Raw genomic sequence first — 21552 nt, 5'->3', positions numbered from 1 at the left:
GGAGAGGGGGCTGGCCAGAGCCCCTGGGGCTGAGTCTGTTCCTGGACCCAGCCACCAGCCCAATCTTCCAGGGCCAGAGCCGCCAGCCTCTCCCCAGCACCTGCTCTGGCTGTGCCTTCCTCTTGGGGGGCAGGGGGGCGGAGGAGGGGCTGGCCGATGTCACCCCCAAGCCTTCCCAGCATGCCCACCGCCCGATTCCTGTCACGACCCGAAGGTCTGGGAGGGGAGGCCCCCTGAATCTCCCGCCCCTCTTCGTCTTGGTCCCGCAGCAGTGTCCCTCAGAGCGGACTGCACAAGGAGGAGCCTGACCTTCAGCCTCAGCCCGCCAGCGAAGCCCCCCGTCGCCCAGCCCTGCCGCCCCCCTCCAAATCCGCGCTGCTGCCCCCACCGTCCCCTCGGGTGGGGAAGCGGCCCCCGCCGGGACCCGGGGGCCAGCCCCTGGCCACCCCCACGCCGCCCCACCGGCGCTCTCGGGAGTCGGTGCCGCCCGAGGACGCCACCGCCGAAGAGAAGCGAGGGAAAAAGTCCAAGTCGTCCGGGCCCTCGCTAGCGGGCACGGCGGAGTCCCGGCCCCAGACGCCCCTGAGCGAGGCCTCGGGCCGCCAGTCGGCGCTGGGCCGCTCCCCGAGGCTGGTGCGCGCTGGCTCCCGCATCCTGGACAAGCTGCAGTTCTTCGAGGAGCGCCGGCGCAGCCTGGAGCGCAGCGACTCGCCGCCGGCGCCCCTGCGGCCCTGGGTGCCCCTGCGCAAGGCCCGTTCGCTGGAGCAGCCCAAGTCCGAGGGCGGCGGGCCGTGGGGCACGCCCAGGGCCTCGCAGGAGGAGCTGCGGGCGCCGGCGGGCAGCGTGGCCGAGCGGCGCCGCCTATTCCAGCAGAAGGCGGCCTCGCTGGACGAGCGCACGCGGCAGCGCAGCCCGGCGTCAGACCTCGAGCTGCGCTTCGCCCAGGAGCTGGGCCGCATCCGCCGCTCCACGTCGCGGGAGGAGCTGGTGCGCTCTCACGAGTCCCTGCGCGCCACGCTGCAGCGCGCCCCGTCCCCCCGAGAGCCCGGCGAGCCGCCGCTCTTCTCCCAGCCCTCCACCCCCAAGACCCCGCGGGCCTTGAGCCCCGCCGCCGCCCAGCCGCCCCCTGCGAGCGTCGCGGAAAAGCCCGGGGATGAGCCAGGGAGGCCTCGGGGCCGTGGGCCAGCGGGCAGGACGGAGACGGGGGAAGGCCCGCAGCAGGAGGTTAGGCGCCGGGACCAGTTCCCGCTGACCCGGAGCAGAGCCATCCAGGAGTGCCGGAGCCCGGTGCCGCCCCCCACCTCCGAGCCCCCCGAGACCAGGACGAAAGCTCCCCCGGGTCGGAAGCGGGAGCCCCCGCCGCAAGCCGTGCGCTTCCTGCCCTGGGCCACGCCGGGCCAGGAGGGCGCTGCTGTGCCCCAGACCTTGGAGAAGAACAGGGCGGGGCCCGAGGCCGAGAAGAGGCTACGCAGAGGGCCGGAGGAGGACGGTCCTTGGGGGGCCTGGGACCGCCGAGGGGCCCGCAGCCAGGGCAGAGGTCGCCGGGCCCGGCCCACCTCGCCTGAGCTCGGTAAGGTGCTCCGTGAGAAGGTGCTGAGTGAGACCTCGGTGGGAGCATGTCTGGAAAGAGCGAGACTGCTAGGCAGTTGCGAGGGTGCGGTTTCAGGGGAAAGGCATGGTCCCAGGTTCCAGTTTGAGTGAAGGATTGTTGAAGGCCCCTTGTGTATGACCTGTCGGATAGTGAGAGAGTGAGAATGTTTTGATGGAGGCTGGGCGGAGCTGAGATGTGAGCAGAGATCCCATGCCCAATGCCTTCTATAATGTCCCTTGGGTCCAGTGGCCTGCTGGGCTGTTGGGTCAAGGATCTAATGGTGGGGGGAAACCCTCCACACCCCCACTGATCTGTGGGGGAAGAGACCAAAGTCCATCTCAATAAATAATTGGTCATGTCCCTCTTACTGTTGAGCTTAGGGCCAGCCAGCTCTCAGTATTGATCTTCTCATCCCTACACATCATCTGACCCATCAGAGCTACTAAGATCTCACCTAGCCTCCCTTCTAGCCTCATCTCTCCTATCTTTTGAGTCCCTGTGTGGCTGAGCTGACTGTGATCACATGCCAACCAGTGTGTTGTCTCACTCTCCTGTGGATGGTGGCCAGTACCCCAAATGCCTTTGCCCCTAATTCTGATCAACTGAACATCAACTTGGGGCCACTTCTGGTGCGAGACTGAGGAAGCCATCCTCAGCTCCCTCCTGCCTCTGCTGTTTTTCCAGGCCAGATATGTCCACCCCCTACTCTTAGAGGACACTTTGTTGGTGTCTCTTTCAGTGTACTTATCACTCTTCCCCCTTTTTTTTTTCATCACGTTATTCTTCGTTTTAGTATTATTGTCTCAAAATCTTTAGAGATGATTAGGCACCTGTTCATCGTCCTCCTAGCCAGGTTATTGCGTGTCCACAGCCATGTTCCAGGCGTTGTGTTAACTGGGTGTGTTACTATATTTTAATCTATATGCCAGTTCTATAGGATGTTGGGTGTTTTTTATCAGCTCCATTTTACAGATAAAACTGAGGTACAGAGATTATCTAATTTGTCCAAGGTTTTGTAGCTAGAAAACAGCATAACTGAGATCTTCATGGCTCTTTTGCCTATAGACACAGTGTGTTATCTAGCTCATGTGTTGTGTTAAGTTACTTTAGTCATGTCCAGCTCTTTGCAACCCCGTGGACTGTAGCCTGCCCAGGCTTCTCTGTCCATGGGATTTTCCAGGCAAGAATACTGGAGTGGGTTGCTGTTTTCTTCTCCAGGGAATCTTCCCAAGCCAGGGACTGAACTGGCGTCTTTTAGTTCTCCTGCATTGGCAGGCGGGTTCTTTACCGCTATTGCCACCTGGGAAGCCTTTTATCCGGCTTATAGAATGTCAGAGTTAGAAAATACCCAGAGAGAGTCACGACCGTGGAGTTTTACGGTCTCTTCGTGTGTACGAGCTCTCTTCTGTGTGTATGGTCTCTTCCTGTAAGCAGGGACTGCCTCTTCTTTCCCGTTGTGTCCCTGGTACCCATGCAGAGGAGGCATTAAGTGCCGTGTTACTGTTTGGTGAATGGACACAGTCAGAGCTGATCTTCATGAGGCCTCTCATGGCTACCGGAAGCACCTGCTGCTCCCTTTTTTAATCCAGTGGCATCACTAGTTTGTCAGTTTACCACACATTGCCCTGTCACACTAGCATTGCTTAGGTCTTGGGTTGCTATTGGTTTGTTCTCTGTTTGGAAGCTTATGAAGTCTTGTGCCCCTCAGAGTGCCTTGCACAGGGTCTGATCTGTGATCGCTGATGACTGATTTGTGTAAAGACACACACAGTGCAGTCCCTGTCGTCCTCCAGAAACCAGCCTCCTAACTGTGGCTAAAATTAAGCAGCCAAACCATCCGAGTCCCGCCGCCCTGTTCTGTTTGAGAACTCCCTTCTGTTTTCCTTTCTTCCCTGTCTCAGGTGGTTCAGGAGAGAGATCCTTTGCTCTCCAACCCTTGCCTTCCAGAAGGCCCTCTCTCTGGGTTTGTCCCCTCTCCCCCCGAGTCATTCCCACAGGGACATGTCCCCTTACCCTCTCGCCCATGTGTCCGGCAGAGTCTTCGGATGATTCCTACGTGTCTGCTGGAGAAGAGCCCTTGGAGGCCCCTGTGTTTGAGATCCCCCTGCAAAATGCAGTGGTGGCCCCAGGGGTGGACGTGCTGCTCAAGTGTATTGTCACTGCCAACCCTCCGCCCCAAGGTGAGCTCTAGGCCTGGGGTCAGGCTAAGATTGAGAGAAGGAGGGGAGATTCTCCCTTCCCTGCTTCCCACCCCAGTCCTTGGGGAGAAGGGGAGGGAGGGGGTAAGGGGGGGCAGGCGGGGAGATCATCCATTCCATGGGGCTGGCCAGACTGCTGTGTCGTGTGTGTGTGTGTTTTGTTAGGGGGTCACAGTCCCTTGAGAGAGGGGAAGGTGAGCCTGGACTTTTGTGACTGAGGGCCAGTCCTCGGGATTCCCTGGGGTGGGGAGAGGAGTGCTGTGGGCCCTGTGTGGGGTGGGGGGAGATTGGCCCCAGTGGGCCCCTGTGGGCAAGGACAACCTGGTCACCCCGCTGCTTCCCCACAGTGTCCTGGCAGAAGGATGGGTCCCCGCTGCGCAGTGATGGCCGCCTTCTCATCCGGGCAGAAGGCGAGCGGCACACCCTGCTGCTCCGGGAGGCCCGGGCCGCCGATGCCGGGAGCTATGGAGCCACTGCCACCAACGAGCTGGGCCAGGCCCGCTGTGCTGCCACGCTGGCCGTGAGACCTGGTAGGGAGCCCATGGGCCCCGGGGCTGGGCGGGGTGGGCAGTGACCCTTCCCACTCCTAGCCTGGTGCTTGGGCTCTCAACCAGTGTTCATTCTAGTCCATTCTCCTGTGTTGGCTGCTCTAGTGGAAGCATTTTAAATGGCCCTGGCCCCAAGGCAGTGGCCAAATTCCCAAGGCACATGCCAGAGAGGCCAATTCATGAAGTCACTGAAGTGTGTCTTTCTACATCCTGTAAATGCCCTCCTTCCATGGCATTTCCCTGAACCGGGTTCTGTGGGGAAAGCAAATTATCCTTGAGTCTCAGAGAGAAAGAATCTCCCAGCTCAAAGGGTTTGAAAGCCATCAGGAGTCTTCTGAGGTCATTTCCTCTCTAGAATGTCCACCCCAATTCCCCCCTCCTGTAAAAACAGATGCTTTTAAGTGCCACGACCTTCCCTTGCTCCCTTGCTCCTTCAGTTGAACCCAGAGCCCGAAAGAAGATGCATCTGAGAGTACCTCTTGGGACGTAGCTGAGGCTGCCTCGTTTTCTATTTTTATGAAAGTCCTTTCTTGGTGTCGGACTACTTCCTTTGGATTTGAGCCCGGTTTCTTTCAGGTTGAGGACTGGTATCGGTGTGCATGGCTAGTTCAAGTCATTCAGGTTGCTGGGCTGACAAAGGGCTGGCCCTGGGCAGTGGGGTGGGGTGGGGTAGGGTAGGGAGGTGAGAGAGGGTAGGGGGTGTTTCAAAAGGAAAAGTCGCACATGGGCTGTAGCCTACCAGGTTCCTCCGTCCGTGGGATTTTCCAGGCTCTTGCCATTGGAGTGGGTTGCCATTTCCTTCTCCAGGAGATCTTCCTGACCCAGGGATTGAACCTGGGTCTCCTGCCTTTAGGCAGACGCTTTACCATCTGAGCCACTAGGGAGGTTCATTAAGGAGCTTACCACTGGGTAATCAACCTAGGTCAGCGGACCTGGGATAGAGGACAGTGCAGGGTAGAGGAACCTGGTCCCTAGACTGGCCAACCGCTCTGTTGGTGTTGTGAGATCCTGGACTGAGAGACATCAGAGCCCTGAAGGAGCCTGGGAATTAGGCGGGCAGGGGGAGGGGCTCGGCGTGCCTGGACGGGGAATAGTACGCCTTGTTCTGTCCTTTACTTGTGTCACACTTCACTTAGTGCTGCCGGAGGCAAGATTACAGAGCCCATTTTGCTGTGGTCCTGGGTCCTCAGCACCTTCATGATCAGAGAGATTAGGGAGTTCTTGGCAGTGTCTGACCTGAGTCCCAGTCCTGCATTAGGTCCTTTGGGTTGCACCTGTCTGGCTTTGCAGGCCTGCAGGTCTGCCTCTTAGCTTACATCCCCCTCCCAGGAGCCCACGTGTTAGGTATTCTTCTTTTCGCCCCTCCCACCACGCTGAATCATACCCATCACTCCACTGCATGCTTCCATCCTTCCATCACCTCCGGGATCTGGCTTCTGACTCAGCTCCCCACTCCTCTTAGGGGGCCCAGGCCAGGCTCCAGGACTCCGCTCAATACCTGGCTTGGGCTGAGATTTGGCCGAGGGTTGTATGTGCGTTGTGGTGGTGGTGGTGGAGGGGGCGCGGTTTGCCCCAATACTGGCTCAGGGCCATTTGAAAGCCTTTTAAGGTTGGGAAGGAGGCTTGGGGCAAGGCAACTGTCAGCACTTGACTGGGAGTTCTACGTTCGCCACACCGAACCTCCCTGCACTTTAGTTTCCTCGTTTGTAAACCAGAGATAATTATACCATCCTCACGAATGAAAGCAAATGTGTGAATGAGCTTTATGAACTGTAAAGCTGTAGACAAATGTTAGTTGTTAGCATTATTAGGGGTGATGTTGAACACAGGAGCATGGGTTTCCATGAGGCTTCCAGGAAACTGCCTGTTCCTTTTCTGCCCTTCCTTCAGCCTGTCTGTGCCTTGGGGACTCCTTCCCTGCCCTCCCCAGGCCTGTGGCCCACAGCCTCTCTGTATTTCCCAGTCCCTGGGTCTTCAGCCCGCCACAGCATCTCTGTGCCTCCTCCAGCCTGGGGAGCCATAAAGCTTCATCACATTAGTCAGCCACACCAGGCACTGTGGCCACGGAGCAGTTCCCCTAAGCCAGGCTAGCTGGAGGGCCCCAGGGCTTGAGGGACAAGCACGTGAGTCTGGACGTGGCTGTCGTGGAGAAAGCAGATTTTCTTACCCTACAAGGCGCTGTTTGGTCCAGAGCAGCTGGCCGGGGGCCAGTGGACCTAGAGAGCAGCAGGAATGGGCGGAACCTGTGGGTGGCACAGGCATTTGGCAAGGGAGGGGGTCCCAGGCCTGGAGTCCGTGGGGACTGAGGGGGTGGGGCAAGGGCAGGGTGTCAGGCAGTGTGGCTGTGGCTGGGGTGGGAGTGGGTTGAGGGAGGGAGGGTAGGGTGTCTTGTAGGAAGAGGCCTCTTAGAACCACCTTCCTTTCTTGCTCCTTCTGGCCCTCCTTGGTAACAGGGGTGACTGCCCAGTGCCCTCTTGGGGTTCCTCCGCCCAACAGGACAAACTTTTGAGATCCAACAGATCTCAGTTCCTGGCTGGGAACTTCGGGAGCAGGGGTAACTGAAGACTAGAGTTCCATGGGTGCTGGATTTGCAGGGCAGAGCCTGCCCTCGCTGCCTCTGCAGCCCCATCCCCGCCCTGGTTCCCTCCTGACCCACCCCACCCCGCTGGATAACTCTGTGGAGACCCAGTCATGCTCCCAAGGGGTGTTTGTGTGTGTGTGTTGGGGCGAGTGGTGGGGGTGTGTGGGAGGTGTGCCTAACCGAAGCTAAGCATTCTCAGTGCTGCCCGCATCCATCACACACGCATTTACTGAGCACCAACTGGGTGCCAAGTGCTTCATGTCTCTGAGCAGCTTCTTGTGTTTGGAGAGTGCCAGATACTTTTTTCCAGACCCTTTCACATTTCTCCCTTCACTTGAGCTGCATCCCACCACATATACCCCTTGGAGAGGAACATTTCAGGGAGAAACATTGCCACTTTACAGGCAGGATGATGAAAGAGTGAAGTGACAGAGTTAGCACACGGGCAGCAGCCTTTATTGAGCATCTGTAATCTGCTTCAGAATGGTAGAAGCAGCAGGTGATTTAGAGTGATGGAAATACTCACCCATGAAACACACAAACTCAGCACGGATGGCAGAGTAAGGTAACGTGTTACTGTGGTTCAGGCAGTGAGCTGTAGCCGACTGTTTGCGACCCCATGGACTGCAGCGCGCCAGGCTTCCCTGTCCTTCACTGTCTCCTGGAGTTTGCTCAAACTCATGTAACCATCTCATCCTCTGTCACCCCCTTCTCCTCCTGCCCTCAATCTTTCCCAGCATCAGGGTCTTTTCCAGTGAGTCGGCTCTTCGAATCAGGTGGCCAAAGGATTGGAGCTTCAGCTTCAGCATCAGTCCTTCCAATGAATATTCAGGGTTGATTTCCTTTAGGATGGACTGGTTGGATCTCCTTGCTATGCAAGGGACTCTTCAAGAGTCTTCTCCAGCACCACAGTTTGAAAGCATCAATTCTTCAGTGCTCAGCCTTGTTTATGGTCTAGCTCTCACATCCATACATGACTACTGGAAAAACCATAGCTTTGACTATACAGACCTTCGTTGGCAAAGTGGTGTCTCAGCTTTTTATGTGATGAGGTCTTGTGTTGATTGGGTTCTCATATGTAATCCCACCCTGGGAGGTAGGCTTTATTATTATGCTCCTGTTGTTGTTGTTCAGTCGCCCAGTCATGTCCGACTCTTTGCAACCCCATGGACTACAGCACGCCAGCCCTCTCTGTCTTTCACCGTCTCCCAAAGTTTGCCCAAGTTCATGTCCATTGCATTGGTGATGCCATCCAGCCATCTCATCCTCTGACGCCCTCTTCTCCTGCCCGCAATCTTTCCCAGCATCAGGGACTTTTCCAGTGAGTCAGCTGTTCATGTTAAATGACCAAAATACTGGAGTTTCTACTTCAGCATCAGTCCTTTCAATGAGTGCAGGCTTGATTTCCCTTAAGATGAACTGCTTAGATCTCCTTGCTGTCCAAGGGAGTCTCAGGAGTCTTCTCCAAGACCATAGTTCGAAGGCATCTGTTCTTCAGCTCTCCGCCTTCTTTACAGTCCAACTCTCAACGTGAGTTGGGAAGACCATAGCTTTGACTATATATGGACCTTTGTCAGCAGAGTGATGTCTCTGCTTTTCAGCGCACTGAGTTTGTCATGATCATGTTACAGATGAGGAAGTGGAGACGGGAAGCTTTAGCAAATTGCTCCAGAGCGTCACTGATCATAGAACTTCCTGTGATGATAGAAATGTTGTTAGTTGCCCTAATAGGATAGCCACTGACTACAGGTGGCTGTTGAGGACAGGAAAGGTGGCCAGTGTGACCGAAGAGCTCACTTTTTTGTTTTATTTCATTTTAGTTAAAGTGCACTGAAATTGTCTCAAGTAGCTGGTGGCTACGCTGTTGGGTGCTCAGCTCTAGGAGCAGAGGCTGCTGGAGGCCAGATCATGATTTGAAGCCCTGTTCCTGGGTCTCCCAAGCTTGTCTTCCTAATCACTGCACTTTACCATCCCCTCTTCTGCTACCCTAAAGGGGTCAAGCTTCGAAACACAGGGTTAAAATTGTGCTCTAGAGCTCCTAGGGCGGGGGGCAGAGACTGACCATGCCTCTGTGGGTAGGTCAGCCTGGGGGATGGTTTCTGTCCTTCCTTTCTGACTCACCACCTTCCCCATGGCTATGCTACTGCTGCTGCTAAGTCGCTTAAGTCGTGTCCGACTCTGTGCGACCCCATAGACGGCAGCCCACCAGGCTCCACCATCCCTGGGATTCTCCAGGCAAGAACACTGGAGTGGGTTGCCACTTCCTTCTCCAATGTGTGAAAGTGAAAAGTGAAAGTGAAGTCACTCAGTCTTGTCTGACTAGTAGCAACCACATGGACTGTAGCCCACCAGGCTCCTCTGTCCATGGGATTTTCTAGGCAAGAGTACTGGAGTGGCTTGCCATTGCCTTCTCCGTCCCCATGGCTAAAGTGCTGCTTTATTTCCCTGCGTGCCTGGTGCCTGTGCTCAGCTCACCCCCACTGCAGGCTCTGGTCAAGAGGAAAGGGAGACATGGGGGATTCATGCACCCAGGCCTCCATCCAGCTGCCTTCAGCCCTTCCCTTAAACACAGGTCTTCTATATTTGAGTCTAGGGTTCTAACATTTTCCAGCTGAGACCTTGGCCCCAGCTGGCTGCGTGTTCTCATTTACAAAGCGAGAGTCACTTTGTAACTCCTGGGCTACTTTCCTTGGTAAGATTTGTGAGGCTCTCTGAGGCTAATACTTAAGCTAAGGACATTTGGGCCAGAGGATAAGGCTTAACAAAGCTCATTCTGGTCCCACCAATAGGACCAACACTATCGTAATAGGGAAGAAGTGGTTTATTGGAGGTAATGAGTGTAAAAGGAAAGGAAGAAGAAATCGTGGCACCAACATCCGCCCTCCCCTCCCCTGGCTTCTTCTGGACCCTGGTCCTAGCCTGTTGATGCAGAATCTCAGGTTTTTCCTTGGGAAGGCAGCAGCTACCCATGGAGGGGACCTCGAAGTGCCACATGGCCCTTTTGTCCATCTTTGCTGGTGGTTTGGACAGCATCTAAGAAAGCAGGTCAGTCCCTTGACCTGACTCAGCCCACCCCGACACTGCTCTCTACTGGAAGCAAGTTGGCCCACAAAAGCTGCTGTCCCAGAGTGGGAGTCATCATGCACAGCTGGCAGAAGAATGAGGGGTGTCCAGTGGTTAGGGCTTCACGCTTTCACCACTGAAGGTCCTGGGTTCAATCCCCGGTTGGAGAACTAAGATCCCACAAGCCATGCGGTGTGACCAAAAAAGAAAAAAAAAAAAATGGGGACTTCATCCACTGTTAGTGCCAATTTATCTAAACGTGCAGCAGCCCCAAGTAGGGAATTAACCGCTTCCATGACTAGGTCAGGCCGACCACGTGAAATTCTCTTGTTTCCAGGTCCATTTTAAGCCAAAACAGAAACACTCTCAGCACAGCCCATCTCCTTCTCTAAGCGGGGACACTTCCTGGCAGCGCCTGTGGACGCTCCCAGCTGCAGGCCAGCCTGTGACCTCCCTTCCCTCACTTCTGCGGTGGGGTTAGCCAGCAGACATTTAGAGGAATCGCCTCTAGAGGACCTCCCGAGACAGTGCATGTGAAGAGTGGGCTGTGAACAATCTGACCACATATGTCAGTGCTGTGAGCCTCCGGCACGTTACCCCTTCCTCAGGTACCTCCCAGAGCGCCCCTTTGCCCTCAGAGTGAAGGCTACACCCCTGAAGGAGACCTTGACCTCCTGGGCCTGAGCATGACCCTGCAATGGCCGGAGACACTGACACTGTCACGTCCCACTTCTTTCTTCTTTACCTAGTTTTGAGCCAGAAGGATGAGCTACAGTTCACTGCACACACTTTCTGCCTTTGAGCATTTGCTCAGCTGGTTTCCTCTGCCAGGAATGCTTTTTCCTACTTAAACCAAACTCTGAATTCTAATACCACCCTTCCATCAGTTCTCCCTTCTTCCCTGAGCCGAAAGCAACATCCTGTTCTCTCTATTCATCTGGCCCTTATCAGTAGGCCCCACTCTTGCCACCTTATTCGTGCTTGCTATTATAGTCGTGTGGGTATCTGGTTTGTCATCTCAACCAGCTGGAAGTTTCCTGAGGACACCACTCTTTTCTTCACCTCTGCCAGGCCTTCCAGTCATACCTGGAGGCCCTCCTGGACCGCCAGGGCTGGAGTGGACCACTGAGATGGCAGTGAGGGAAGAAGCTTTCACAAACCCCTGGGAAAGCCTAGGTCACATGCAGAGGCTGGGTGGGATGCGAATCTGCCAAGGGTAGTGAGGATCTGCCTGAGAGTGGAGGTTGGGATGGCAGGAGAAACCATAGAGTAGTGGTCCCCTAGGTGTGGACCCCAGACCAGGAGCGTCAGCGTCACCTTGGGGATGTGTTAGAGATGGAGGATAAGAGCCCCAGGCAGACATACAGCATTAGAAACTCTGGGGCTGGGGCCAAGCGAGCTGGGGTTTAAGAAGCTCTCCACACGATTCTGGTGCCAGGTGAACTCTGAGAGGTACCACTGTGAGTCAGGGGCCTTGTGTCAGGTGAGAGGCCAGGGGAGCCAGTCCTCCAAGGTTTGGAGCTTGGCCTTGAAGTTTGTTGGCCAGCTGAGGTGGGACTTGGTGATACCACTTCTTCGGGTTGTCCTCATCCGCTGAGGGTCCTGGGATCCCTAAATGTTTCTATGCATAAGAATCTCCCTGGGGACATGCCACTTAAAAAAATTTCTCCTGTTTCAGGAAATCTAATTCTTCAGGTTAGAAATCTATAGTTTAAATAAAGGCTGCCAGGTGGTCCTGATATGGGTGGTTCAGGACCACTTTGAGAAGCCCTGATGTAGAGGCTTTTTGTGTAGGTGGCTGTGACTGTGTCTATACCAGCGACACCTCTGGGGATGTTGAGATGCACTGGTCTTAAGAGGGAGGGCTCCTTGACTTGTGGGCTTCCTAATTCCCAACCCAGGAATTGAACCAGGGTCTCCTGAATTTCAAGCAAATTCTTTACTAGCTAAGCTACCCAGGAAGCTGCTAAGGGACTTGAAAGTGAAAGATGCTCAGTCATGACCTACTCTTTGTGACTCCATGGACTGTATAGTCCATGGAATTCTCTAGGCCAGAATACTGGAGTGGGTAGCCTTTCCCTTCTCCAGGGGATCTTCCCAACCCAGGGATCGAACGCAGGTCTCCTGCATTACAGGCAGATTCTTTACCAGCTGAACCACAAGGGAAGCCCAGGAATACTGGAGTGGTTAGCCTACCCTTTCTCCAGCAGATCTTCCCGACCCAGGAATCGAACTGGTGTCTCCTGCTTTGCAGGTGGATTCCTGAATCACTTGATCACCCCATGCCCCAGGTGCTATTCCCCCAGCCACCACCAGGGGTCTCAGGCTCCCTGCAAACCCTGCTGGTCAAGCTCTAATTTCTGCAGTCTCTCTTTGGGCTCTTGAGCTGCCTCAGTGCTGTTCAACCTGCAGGTGACCCCAGAGGTCACCAGCCTCCCCGGAGAGGAGGGGGATGCCTGCCTCCAGGGGCTATGCCTGTGATATCGGCATCAACTAGTGGCCAAACCCTGAGCAGATGCTCATCAAGTGCCATCCTGACTTCCCTCTCCATCTCCATGTCAGGACAGCCAACCTGAATGGTGGGCCCTACCCCCTTCTTCACTGGCAGTGCTGGGAAACACAGGTCATAGCTTGGGAATGTGGCCGCGGGGCGGGGGTGATTGTGGGCGGGAGAAGGCCATGTGACCTCTCCTCAGCAGCTCCCCTGCTCTGCTGCTCTGTCTCCAAGCCCCATGCCCATCCAGGTGCAGATGGCTGCTAGTGGTGAGGGGTCACTGTGGGCAGCAGCCTCTGTCCTCCTGACCTGTCGGCTCTGGTGGGCAGAGAGGGTGAGGGATGTTGCCAACAGGTCTCTGGTAGAGCCGGTAGAGGAGGGGCCTGGGTGCAAGGCTCCGGAACCCATGGTTGCTGCAGGGCCACACCTGCCGTGGCAGGAGTGGGGAGGCAGAGAGGGGCCTCCGGGCCCCTCAAGTAGAAGTCAAAGGTCCTGACAACTCTCTGATCCTCAGCACCGGGAGGTCTGGGTATGGCCCAGCTCTAGCAGTTGAGGCTTGGTGGTGTGGATTCCAGCGTCAGGGAGCTTGGCCATTTGGTCAGGGAAAAGGGCATCATAGGGGCCATTTGCCCTCAGTACCTCCTGTGGTGGACACTGCAAGACAAATAGGTCAGTGAGGGCAACTTGACTGCTGCAGCCAAGTGTCACTCTCGTCTTCCCCTGGGGGCTGAGTGCCCCGCCACCCTTTGAGCCGAGGCACCGTTAAGGGGGCTTCTGGTTTGTCAGGGTCCAGAAGCCATAAGGAGAGAAAAGGCAGATCCCTCCACTTGGGAATGAGCAGGGTGGCTAAATAGGGAGGCTGCTCTGCCCCTCCCGTCTCCTCCCCCTCCGCTCCAGGGCCCAGGCACCACCTCCCCCAGCCAGCTGCCTGCCTGCCACCCAGCCTGTCCCGGCCAGGCCAGCCCCTACCTCCTCCTTCCCCCTCCCCAGGCTCCTTCCCCTCCCCCTCCCAACCTCGTGCAGAGCCTCAGCAGAGTGAGTGGGGCTGGGCAGGCTGGGCTCCGGCTCCCTGGGGAGCCGGAGGGGTGGGCAGTGGGCAGGCCACGGGAGGCCTGGTGCCAGGACAGAGCCTTCAGGACAAGTGCCGGCTGGGGTCCGTGTGCAGAGTCTTGCGGGGTAAGTTGGGGTGCAAGCCCTGCCCCTGGGCGAAGCCAAAGGGGCTTGGGGTGGGGGACCAGGAGGAGGGGCCAGGGGGCTGTAGCAGATTCATGTCTGTATTTGGCAGTCGGATTGGAGCCAGCTCAGTGAGGCTGGGCCCTTGGCCAGTTGCAGGGGAGGGCGTCAGGGCCCTGGGGACACCCCTCTCCCAAAGCAGTGCTGGCGCCCCCTCCTCTTCCCTTGAGCCGCCCTTCTCTGTGGATGACTCAAAGCTCTGCCTTCCCGGCCCCTGAGAGTTTGGGGGTTTGTGCTCTAGGGCTGGGGCCAACAGGTGCCCCTGGGGTATCTGGGGCAGGAAGCTGAGAAGGGAGTGGGGGAAGGGCTGGCTGGACAGTGCCGCCTCATGGGCCCTGGCACTGAGGTCAGGATGGGGCTTGTCCGAGGTGTGTTTTCCTCTGCACCAGGGCCAGCTCACCCGAGAAGCGGGTGTCCTGGTTGTGCCACTCTGGGGTCCGGAGACATGAACCACCCGCGCTGGGGGCCTGCAGTGTGGTGCTGGGAATGTGGGTCCCCTGCTCCAGTGGAATCCCAAATCTCCCACAGGGTCCAGGAATGGCCCCTCAGGGGCCCGAATTCTCTGACCCAGGCCGTTCCCTATGGTTGCCCCGCTCAAGAGGATAAGCAGGGTCGGGGTTGGGAGTGTCTGGCAGATCACGAGTCCAGGGCTCTGGGACAAGAAACACCTGGGCAAGGTCACACAGAGAGTGCGTAGGAGCCCCAGGATGTGAAGTCAGGGCAGGGCTGGCCTACGGAGCTTCCTTGGCTCCTGGGCGTTTACGGAGCTACCTCAACTACGGGGCTTTGCGATTTTGCAGAACTTATCAGGTCCTTGACCCCAGACTGTCCCACCAGCTGTCTCAGTCTCCCTGCCCACCCTGCCTTTCTTTCAGACATCTCTCTCTATACTGCTGTTTCTCCTCTGTCTCTCCTCCAGGTGGGTCAACATCTCCTTTCAGCAGTCCTATCACCTCTGACGAGGAGTATCTGAGCCCCCCAGAGGAGTTCCCGGAACCCGGGGAGACCTGGCCCCGACCCCCCACCATGAAGCTCAGTCCTGGCCAGAATCGCCGTTCCTCAGACACTGGCTCCAAGGCGCCCCCTACCTTCAAGGTCAGACCCCCTACGGCCAGCCCCCAGCTTCCTATTCCTTTGTGTGGCCCTTTGTTCTTGTGACCACACCATGTTCCAGCAAGGCCTGGGGCTTTGTCCCATCAACCATTCTTACCCAGAGTAGGCCTCCATCAGACTGGTGTGGAAGACATCTCTGACCCAGGGTCCCCCTACCCCTAGGAGCCAAAGCTGGGCCCTGTCTCACCTGACACCTCGGGGTCTCCTGCAGGTCTCACTTATGGACCAGTCAGTAAGGGAAGGCCAAGATGTCACCATGAGCATCCGTGTGCAGGGCGAGCCCAAGCCGGTGGTCTCCTGGTGAGTAGCAGCCCCTGACTACCATCTTCCAGCTTTGCCAGCTCTGGGCTTGGCCCTGTGAAGCCTGGCTTTGGGTTTGGGGGGCAGTGAACCCTTTATGCACTTCAGTCTGTCTGAAGGGGCATCATCTCAGGCATGGTGGGATCCCAGGCTACCCACATCGTGGCCCCACCCCTGCCCTAGTGTTCACACTCTTTCAGGGCTTCCCCTCTGCGAGGGGTTTGGGTAACAGATGGTATCCTGTCTGTCTGCTTGGCGTGAGTCACCAGGTGTCCTCTCACTCCTGAAGAAGCCTCCCAACCCCCATCCCAACCTCAGCCCTGTCGTTTGACAATAGGGTGATTTTTTGAGGCCTGTGCTGTGCCCAGCCCTGCACTGGGCCCACACTTAATAATTTGTTTCTGAGCTGCCAGAGTTAAACTTGGGCCTTTGCTGCAGGGCTTCATCCCAGGTGCCATTTGATGACTCATTTGGCTTAGCTTTCTATTGGTTTGGGTTCTCTTTTTCACTTTTAAATGATTATCTAGTCCCCAGTGTAGTTTTTTAACACTAAGTTATTTCCTATTCCTTTTGGGAAGTGAGAAAGCTATCTGTCCGTTAACATAAGTAAAAACAAGACAAAAATCTAAGGATTATCAAGAGCTGAATAGCTTGGTGTTACTCTTAACTTGCATGCAATTGCCCAGAAAATCCCATGGACAGAGGAGACTGGCGGGCTACAGTCCATAGGGTCACAAAGAGTTGGATGCCACTAAGCACACACACACACAAATGCAGTTAGGTTCCAAGGCGGGAGTGACCCAGGTGGGCAGAGGGTGTCTGGAAGTTCCTAGGGGCTGGGGGGCGGTGGTGGGATTGCGAGTCAGGGTGAAAAGCAAGCCCTGTAACCCAGGGGTACCCATGCCCAGTGAGACATATCTGGGGAGCAGACGAATGATGCTGGGGTGGGAGACCTGTTTGGCTTTGCAGCCCCATGCTCGCAGAGCCTGGGGATTGATTTCTCACCCTTCCGACAGGCTGAGAAACCGTCAGCCTGTGCGCCCAGACCAGCGGCGCTTTGCTGAGGAGGCAGAGGATGGGCTCTGCCGGCTTCGGATCCTGGCTGCTGAGCGGGGCGACGCCGGCTTCTACACCTGCAAGGCAGTTAACGAGTATGGCGCTCGACAGTGCGAGGCGCGCCTGGAGGTCAGAGGTGAGTCCCTTACACTCTCTATGAACCCCTCACCCTGGCCCCGGCCTCATCCCTGCCCGGTTGCCAATTTTCACACAAGCTTAGTTAATGGCGTTCCACAACTGAAAGGGCCTTCGAGGTCCCCAGGTTCAGCTGCTCATGATGTAGTGAATAAACTGAGACCCAGAGAGGGGAAGCGATTTGCCCTAGGTCACACAGCAAATTGTTGAGCGCTCAGCTTCCTACACAGTACTGCCTTGCCTACGCTCCATCACGCCTGCTCCGGTGCCCGCTCGAGAGACCCTGCTTCCTGTCGCCGGCGGTCCTCATCTCACACTCTTCTAAGCCTTGGTTGCCTTGCCAGGCCCCTTCCTCACACCCACTCCCCGCTCCTCTGTTGCCTCTTCCACCCATCCCATCGCTGTGTGGACGATACCGTGGTTGAGGGTGGCAGTGGGGAGTGTTTGATAGTCGGACCCGTCCGGAGGGGCCCGTGGAGTGACTTGGGCATGGAGCATTGCAGGGACCCTGGGGTCACCAGGGTGAGCAGAGCTGGGAAGAGGTGGAGAGGACTGGGCCCCCGGAGTCGGGGCGTAAGGGCAGGTGGCCTCTAGGCCTCAGGGACGGCAGGTGGCCCCTTGGGGCTGATGCTTTTCCTCCCCAGTGCAGTCCGTCTGCCTCACCTTCTACTCCCCGCCTTCCCTTGGGGGGTTCAGGGCCAGGAACCCCTCTCCCCAGCTCCACACTCAGCCACCACCCCCTCCTCCTGGTAGAGGCCAGCTCTGAGGCGCCCCCCAGCCCCCTACTGGAGCCTGGACCCTGAGAGTCATGGTCACCTCCCTGGTCCCCAAGCGCTTAGCGGCCATGCCCATGCCTCCAGTGCCTGGAGCTGCCGCCTCTTCCATCTCTGAATTCTTCAGCTCCCCTCCTGCCTCCCCCCCAGCCCAGCCCCCTTCCCTGTCCTGTTCCTTCACCCGCCCAGGGCCTGGCTCTGCCTTGCTTCTCTGTGTTAACCCACGTCTCGGTGCTTCTCTCTTTGGGATTCCTCCCAGTGTCCCCCAGGCTGTGGGGGGTGCTCCTGATAGCTAGGAATACCTTTTTCTTGGTTGCCCAGGGCCTCTGCCTGCCCAGGAACCCTGGAGACCTGGCCTCTGGCTGACTGCCGCCCCGTCCCCCCAGGGCCAACCTGGGGGGGAGCCGAAAGTAGCAATGCCGCCCTGGCAGTCTTAAGAGGGGCCCTAGCCAGGTCTGCGTGCGTGTGCGTGCCTGTGCGTGCGTGTGCGTGTGCTGCACTAACCTGCCGCTTGCTGACTGAGGTTTTTGTCTGTACACAGGCGAGTGAGCTCAGGGGGCCGCCTGCGCTCCCCCCGCTGCCCTCCGAGCCGCGCCCCTGTCTCAGGCACCTCTCGGACCTCGCTGTGTTTCACTGCCTCCTGCCCACAGACCCTGCCGGCCCGGACCCTGTCCCAGCCGCCCCTCCCCGCCCCCACCCCGCAGCGTCCTGGGACAGCCCTTGAGCCCTTATGGACCCTCCCTCCCCAAGCGGACACATGGTTGGGCAGGCTGGGAGCTCCCCCACGGACTGGGTGCCAGGAGAGGGGGGTGGCTGTGAGGGGTATCAAGACCACCCCCCAGTCTCTCCCTGAAGGGGAGCACCCAGCGAGTGCATGTGCTGCCGCTGCTATCGGCCCTGTCTGTCTTTCTGTTTGTCTGTCTGTGTGTCTGTGACAGTCAGGGAAGGATGCCCTCCAGCTGGCGTGGGGTCAGGCAAAGGGGGAGAGGATATGGCCTGGCATCCGTAGGATGGAGGGAACCAGAGGGGCAGGGGGCTGCGGGCAAGGGGCCTCAGGGGGCACTGAGCATTCCAGAAATGGGTTTCAAATGGCACAATCCTTTCTATTTTACAAGAGACCAAAAGCCAGAGGCCCTTGGGCGCTGTGCTGATGAGGAGGCCTGGCTGAGGCCCGGCCCTGGGCGGCAGGCTTAGGGCACTTAGGGGCTCTCTTGTTCACCATCAGGGCCAGGGATGCTCTGTTTGAGAATGAGAGTTGGCCAGGCTCGGCGCAGGAGTAGGGGCCTGCTGTCGTGGGTGTGGACAGATTCAGAGATACCTGTTTCTTAGTTCAAATAAAGTCCAGTTTGTACCCAGCTGGTGTGCCGTGTCTTCTTTTTCCGCCGCCGTCTCTGTCCCCATGTGGCCCTCTCGGTTTTCACGCCCTCGATTCCCTCCCGCTTCCCCTGAGTTCCCCGTCTCTGGCCCAGGCGGGATGGCCATGCAGAAGCCAGGCCTGGGAGCTCTTTGCTGTCTTGGCCTGCCGGGCGGGCGGGCTCTCCCCGCCTCCAAAGGAACAAAATGCATCTCTCTCTCTGTGTCTGTCTGTCTCTCTGTGTGCGTGTGTGTCTCCCTCGCCCCGTGTTTCTCTGCTCCGTGTGTGCCCCCTGTGGCCGCTTCCCCCACCCAGCACACCCTGAAAGCCGGTCCCTGGCCGTGCTGGCCCCTCTGCAGGACGTGGACGTGGGGGCCGGGGAGATGGCGCTGTTTGAGTGCCTGGTGGCAGGTCCCACCGACGTGGAGGTAGACTGGCTGTGCCGAGGCCGCCTGCTGCAGCCCGCACTACTCAAATGCAAGATGCATTTCGATGGCCGCAAATGCAAGCTGCTGCTTACCTCTGTGCATGAGGACGACAGCGGCGTCTACACCTGCAAGCTCAGCACGGCCAAAGGTAACTGCCCGCATGGGCCCGAGGGCTGCTGCTGCCGGCTCCCAAGAGCTGGAGGGAGGGGAGTGGAAGTGAAGGAGCCCCGATGGAGCTGGTGTCGAATACGATAACGAGAAAACAGGCCTCCATCTCCGGGGAAAAGAGCAGCGGGTGGGAGGGGTGCAGTGCAGCTGCATCGAGTCAGCACCAGCAGTCGCACCCGGCGCCGAGCGGGTGTCTGACAGTGTGCACCGTCGTTCCTGCTGGGGAGCCCAGTGCCAACGTGTAGCAACCGCACCTGGACTGGGGTTCCAGTTCTTGCCCTGCCATACGGCAGCCACGTAACTGGACAAGTCACTTCATTCCTCTGAGCTTTAGGCTGTTCGCCTGCAAACAGGGATCGTGATAATGCCTGCCTCGTAGCGGGAGCGATAGGACTGATGAGATAATGTACGGATGGACAAAGCTGAGCACCTGGCGAGGGATGGCACCTAATGAATATCTGCTGTTACTATTATTGCTGACATCTCTGACCTGGTCCCCGTTCTCGTTTGGGGAGCTGAGATAATGCCCCATCTGGTTGTGGTGACGTGCCTCTAAAGGGGACACTGAGGCCTTTGTCAGCAGGAAGGGGTTAGGTCAGCGTCAGGGGCTGCTGTCTTCCCCAGAAGATTCTGCGTGCAGTGGTAGTGTGGGGCACAGGGGTGTGTGCTCTGGGTCTGGGATGGGGGCGAGGGAGTGTGGGCATGACCTGGGCATAGAGGAGAGTTCCAAGGGTAGGGAGAAGGGGTGTGGAGGACGGAGTGGGCTTGGCTTTAGGCCCTTCTCTTAGAACTGTGCTGAGGTTCACCCTGGGTGGGCAGGACAAGGTGAGGAGGGGAGAGCCAGGCCATGCCCTGGTCTCCCACATATCCCCACTGGCCCAGCAGCCTGCTGCCTGCTCTCGCTGCCCACCGACCTCTGGAGATGGTCCGGCCTCTCAATCTTGCCCGTGGCCTCAGTCTGCTGCCCCGGGACCTGGCTGGTCTCTTCACAGGCTCCAATTTTTGCCCGAGCTTCTTTTACCTGCCCAGCATGAGGGCGGGACTGGCGGGTTGGGGCGCCCAGGGCTCCACAGCCTTCCCTGCTCCAGTGCTGACCCCTCCCCGCCAGATGAACTGACCTGCAGTGCCCGGCTGACTGTGCGGCCGTCACTGGCGCCCCTGTTCACGCGGCTGCTGGAGGACGTGGAAGTGCTGGAGGGCCGCGCCGCCCGCTTCGACTGCAAGATCAGCGGGAGCCCACCCCCCTCCGTTACCTGGACTCACTTTGGTATGGCCCTCCACCCTGCAGATGTCGGGGGGAGACCCCCAGGGGTCAGAGGGTGGGGCCCCTGGCTGAGGCTGCCGCCTGACCCCCGTCCCTCTCAGGCCGCCCTGTGGAGGAGAGTGAGAACGTGCGGCTGCGGCAGGATGGGGGCCTGCATTCGCTGCACATCGCACATGTGGGCAGTGAGGATGAGGGGCTCTACGCGGTCAGTGCCGCCAACACCCACGGCCAGGCCCACTGCTCAGCCCAGCTCTACGTGGAGGAGCCTCGGACGGCCGCCACCGGCCCTAGGTACCGCCCCGGGACACCCACCCCCGCGCGGCCAGGGCTGCCTCGGGGGCCCCAGCCCGTGGTAGGAGGTGCGACTCTGGGCCCCTGGGCCACTGTGTGGTTCTTACAGCTCCAAGCTAGAGAAGATGCCCTCCATCCCCGAGGAGCCCGAGCAGGGTGAGCTGGAGCGGCTGTCCATGCCCGACTTCCTGCGGCCGCTGCAGGACCTGGACGTGGGACTGGCCAAGGAGGCCATGCTGGAGTGCCAGGTGACCGGCCTGCCCTACCCCACCATCAGCTGGTTTCACAACGGCCACCGCATCCAGAGCAGCGCTGACCGGCGCATGACACAGTGTACGTGTCCAGGAAGGGACCCTGGGGCTGTCCCCTCCAGCACCCTCTTTGCTTGCAAGAGCCCATCCCCTCTCCCCACCCTTGGGCCTTCCATCTCTCACCTGGTCAGGGATGGGGTGCCTGGGAGCCCAGAGAGGCTATGGGGTCACAACCTCCTTCCTTGAGCCCACCCGGCCCCCATCTGCTGGGTCACCACTCTCGGCCTCAGAGGCCTTTTAGCACTTACTGGCCCAACAGTCCAGCCTGCTACTAACTGTGGGCAAGTTACAGAACTCTCCAAGCCTCAGTTTCCTCATCTGTGGTAGGCTTGTTGTGGGAATTGAATCAGTTAGTACACAGAGTGTACTTAGGGCGAATAGCAAGGGGCCAGTGAATGTTAAATGTCACTGTTACGGCTGTTGTTGTTACCATTACCATCATCCTTATCGATAAAGTGATGCTTCTCACACCCTCCTGGAGAAATTCCAGTGAAGAACCGGATGTGGGTAGTGTCTGCATCAAAAGGATGCTTGGTCCAGGGTTGTTCAATAACAAATAAGGAAGAAAGAGCAGCAGGAAAATTACAGAGGAACGTATTTGGGATGGTGTCCTTCTCTTCCTACTACCATTAAGTCGCTTCAGTTGTGTCA

General features: G+C 57.9%; 1 protein-coding gene across 8 annotated transcripts in view; it reads left to right on the top strand.

The window, feature by feature from the left end:
• Positions 1–21552, top strand: part of SPEG (striated muscle enriched protein kinase) — a 59288-nt gene that overhangs the window by 12789 nt on the left and 24947 nt on the right. For all 8 annotated transcript variants that reach the window (XM_088845404.1, XM_055397082.2, XM_055397083.2 and 5 more), the window contains 10 exons: positions 270–1570; positions 3628–3771; positions 4137–4319; positions 14628–14803; positions 15033–15121; positions 16138–16313; positions 18755–19015; positions 20144–20302; positions 20401–20590; positions 20700–20923. In XM_088845404.1, the coding sequence (XP_088701530.1) occupies positions 270–1570; positions 3628–3771; positions 4137–4319; positions 14628–14803; positions 15033–15121; positions 16138–16313; positions 18755–19015; positions 20144–20302; positions 20401–20590; positions 20700–20923 (2903 nt within the window). The remainder of the gene's footprint in view (positions 1–269; positions 1571–3627; positions 3772–4136; positions 4320–14627; positions 14804–15032; positions 15122–16137; positions 16314–18754; positions 19016–20143; positions 20303–20400; positions 20591–20699; positions 20924–21552) is intronic.

Source organism: Moschus berezovskii, chromosome 2 (genome assembly GCF_049115385.1).
Source record: "Moschus berezovskii isolate FMDL1 chromosome 2, NW_MosBer_1.0, whole genome shotgun sequence".
Taxonomy (NCBI): domain Eukaryota; kingdom Metazoa; phylum Chordata; class Mammalia; order Artiodactyla; family Moschidae; genus Moschus; species Moschus berezovskii.
The sequence above is the reverse complement of the archived record's forward strand: the minus strand, read 5'-3'. Positions and strand labels throughout refer to the sequence as shown.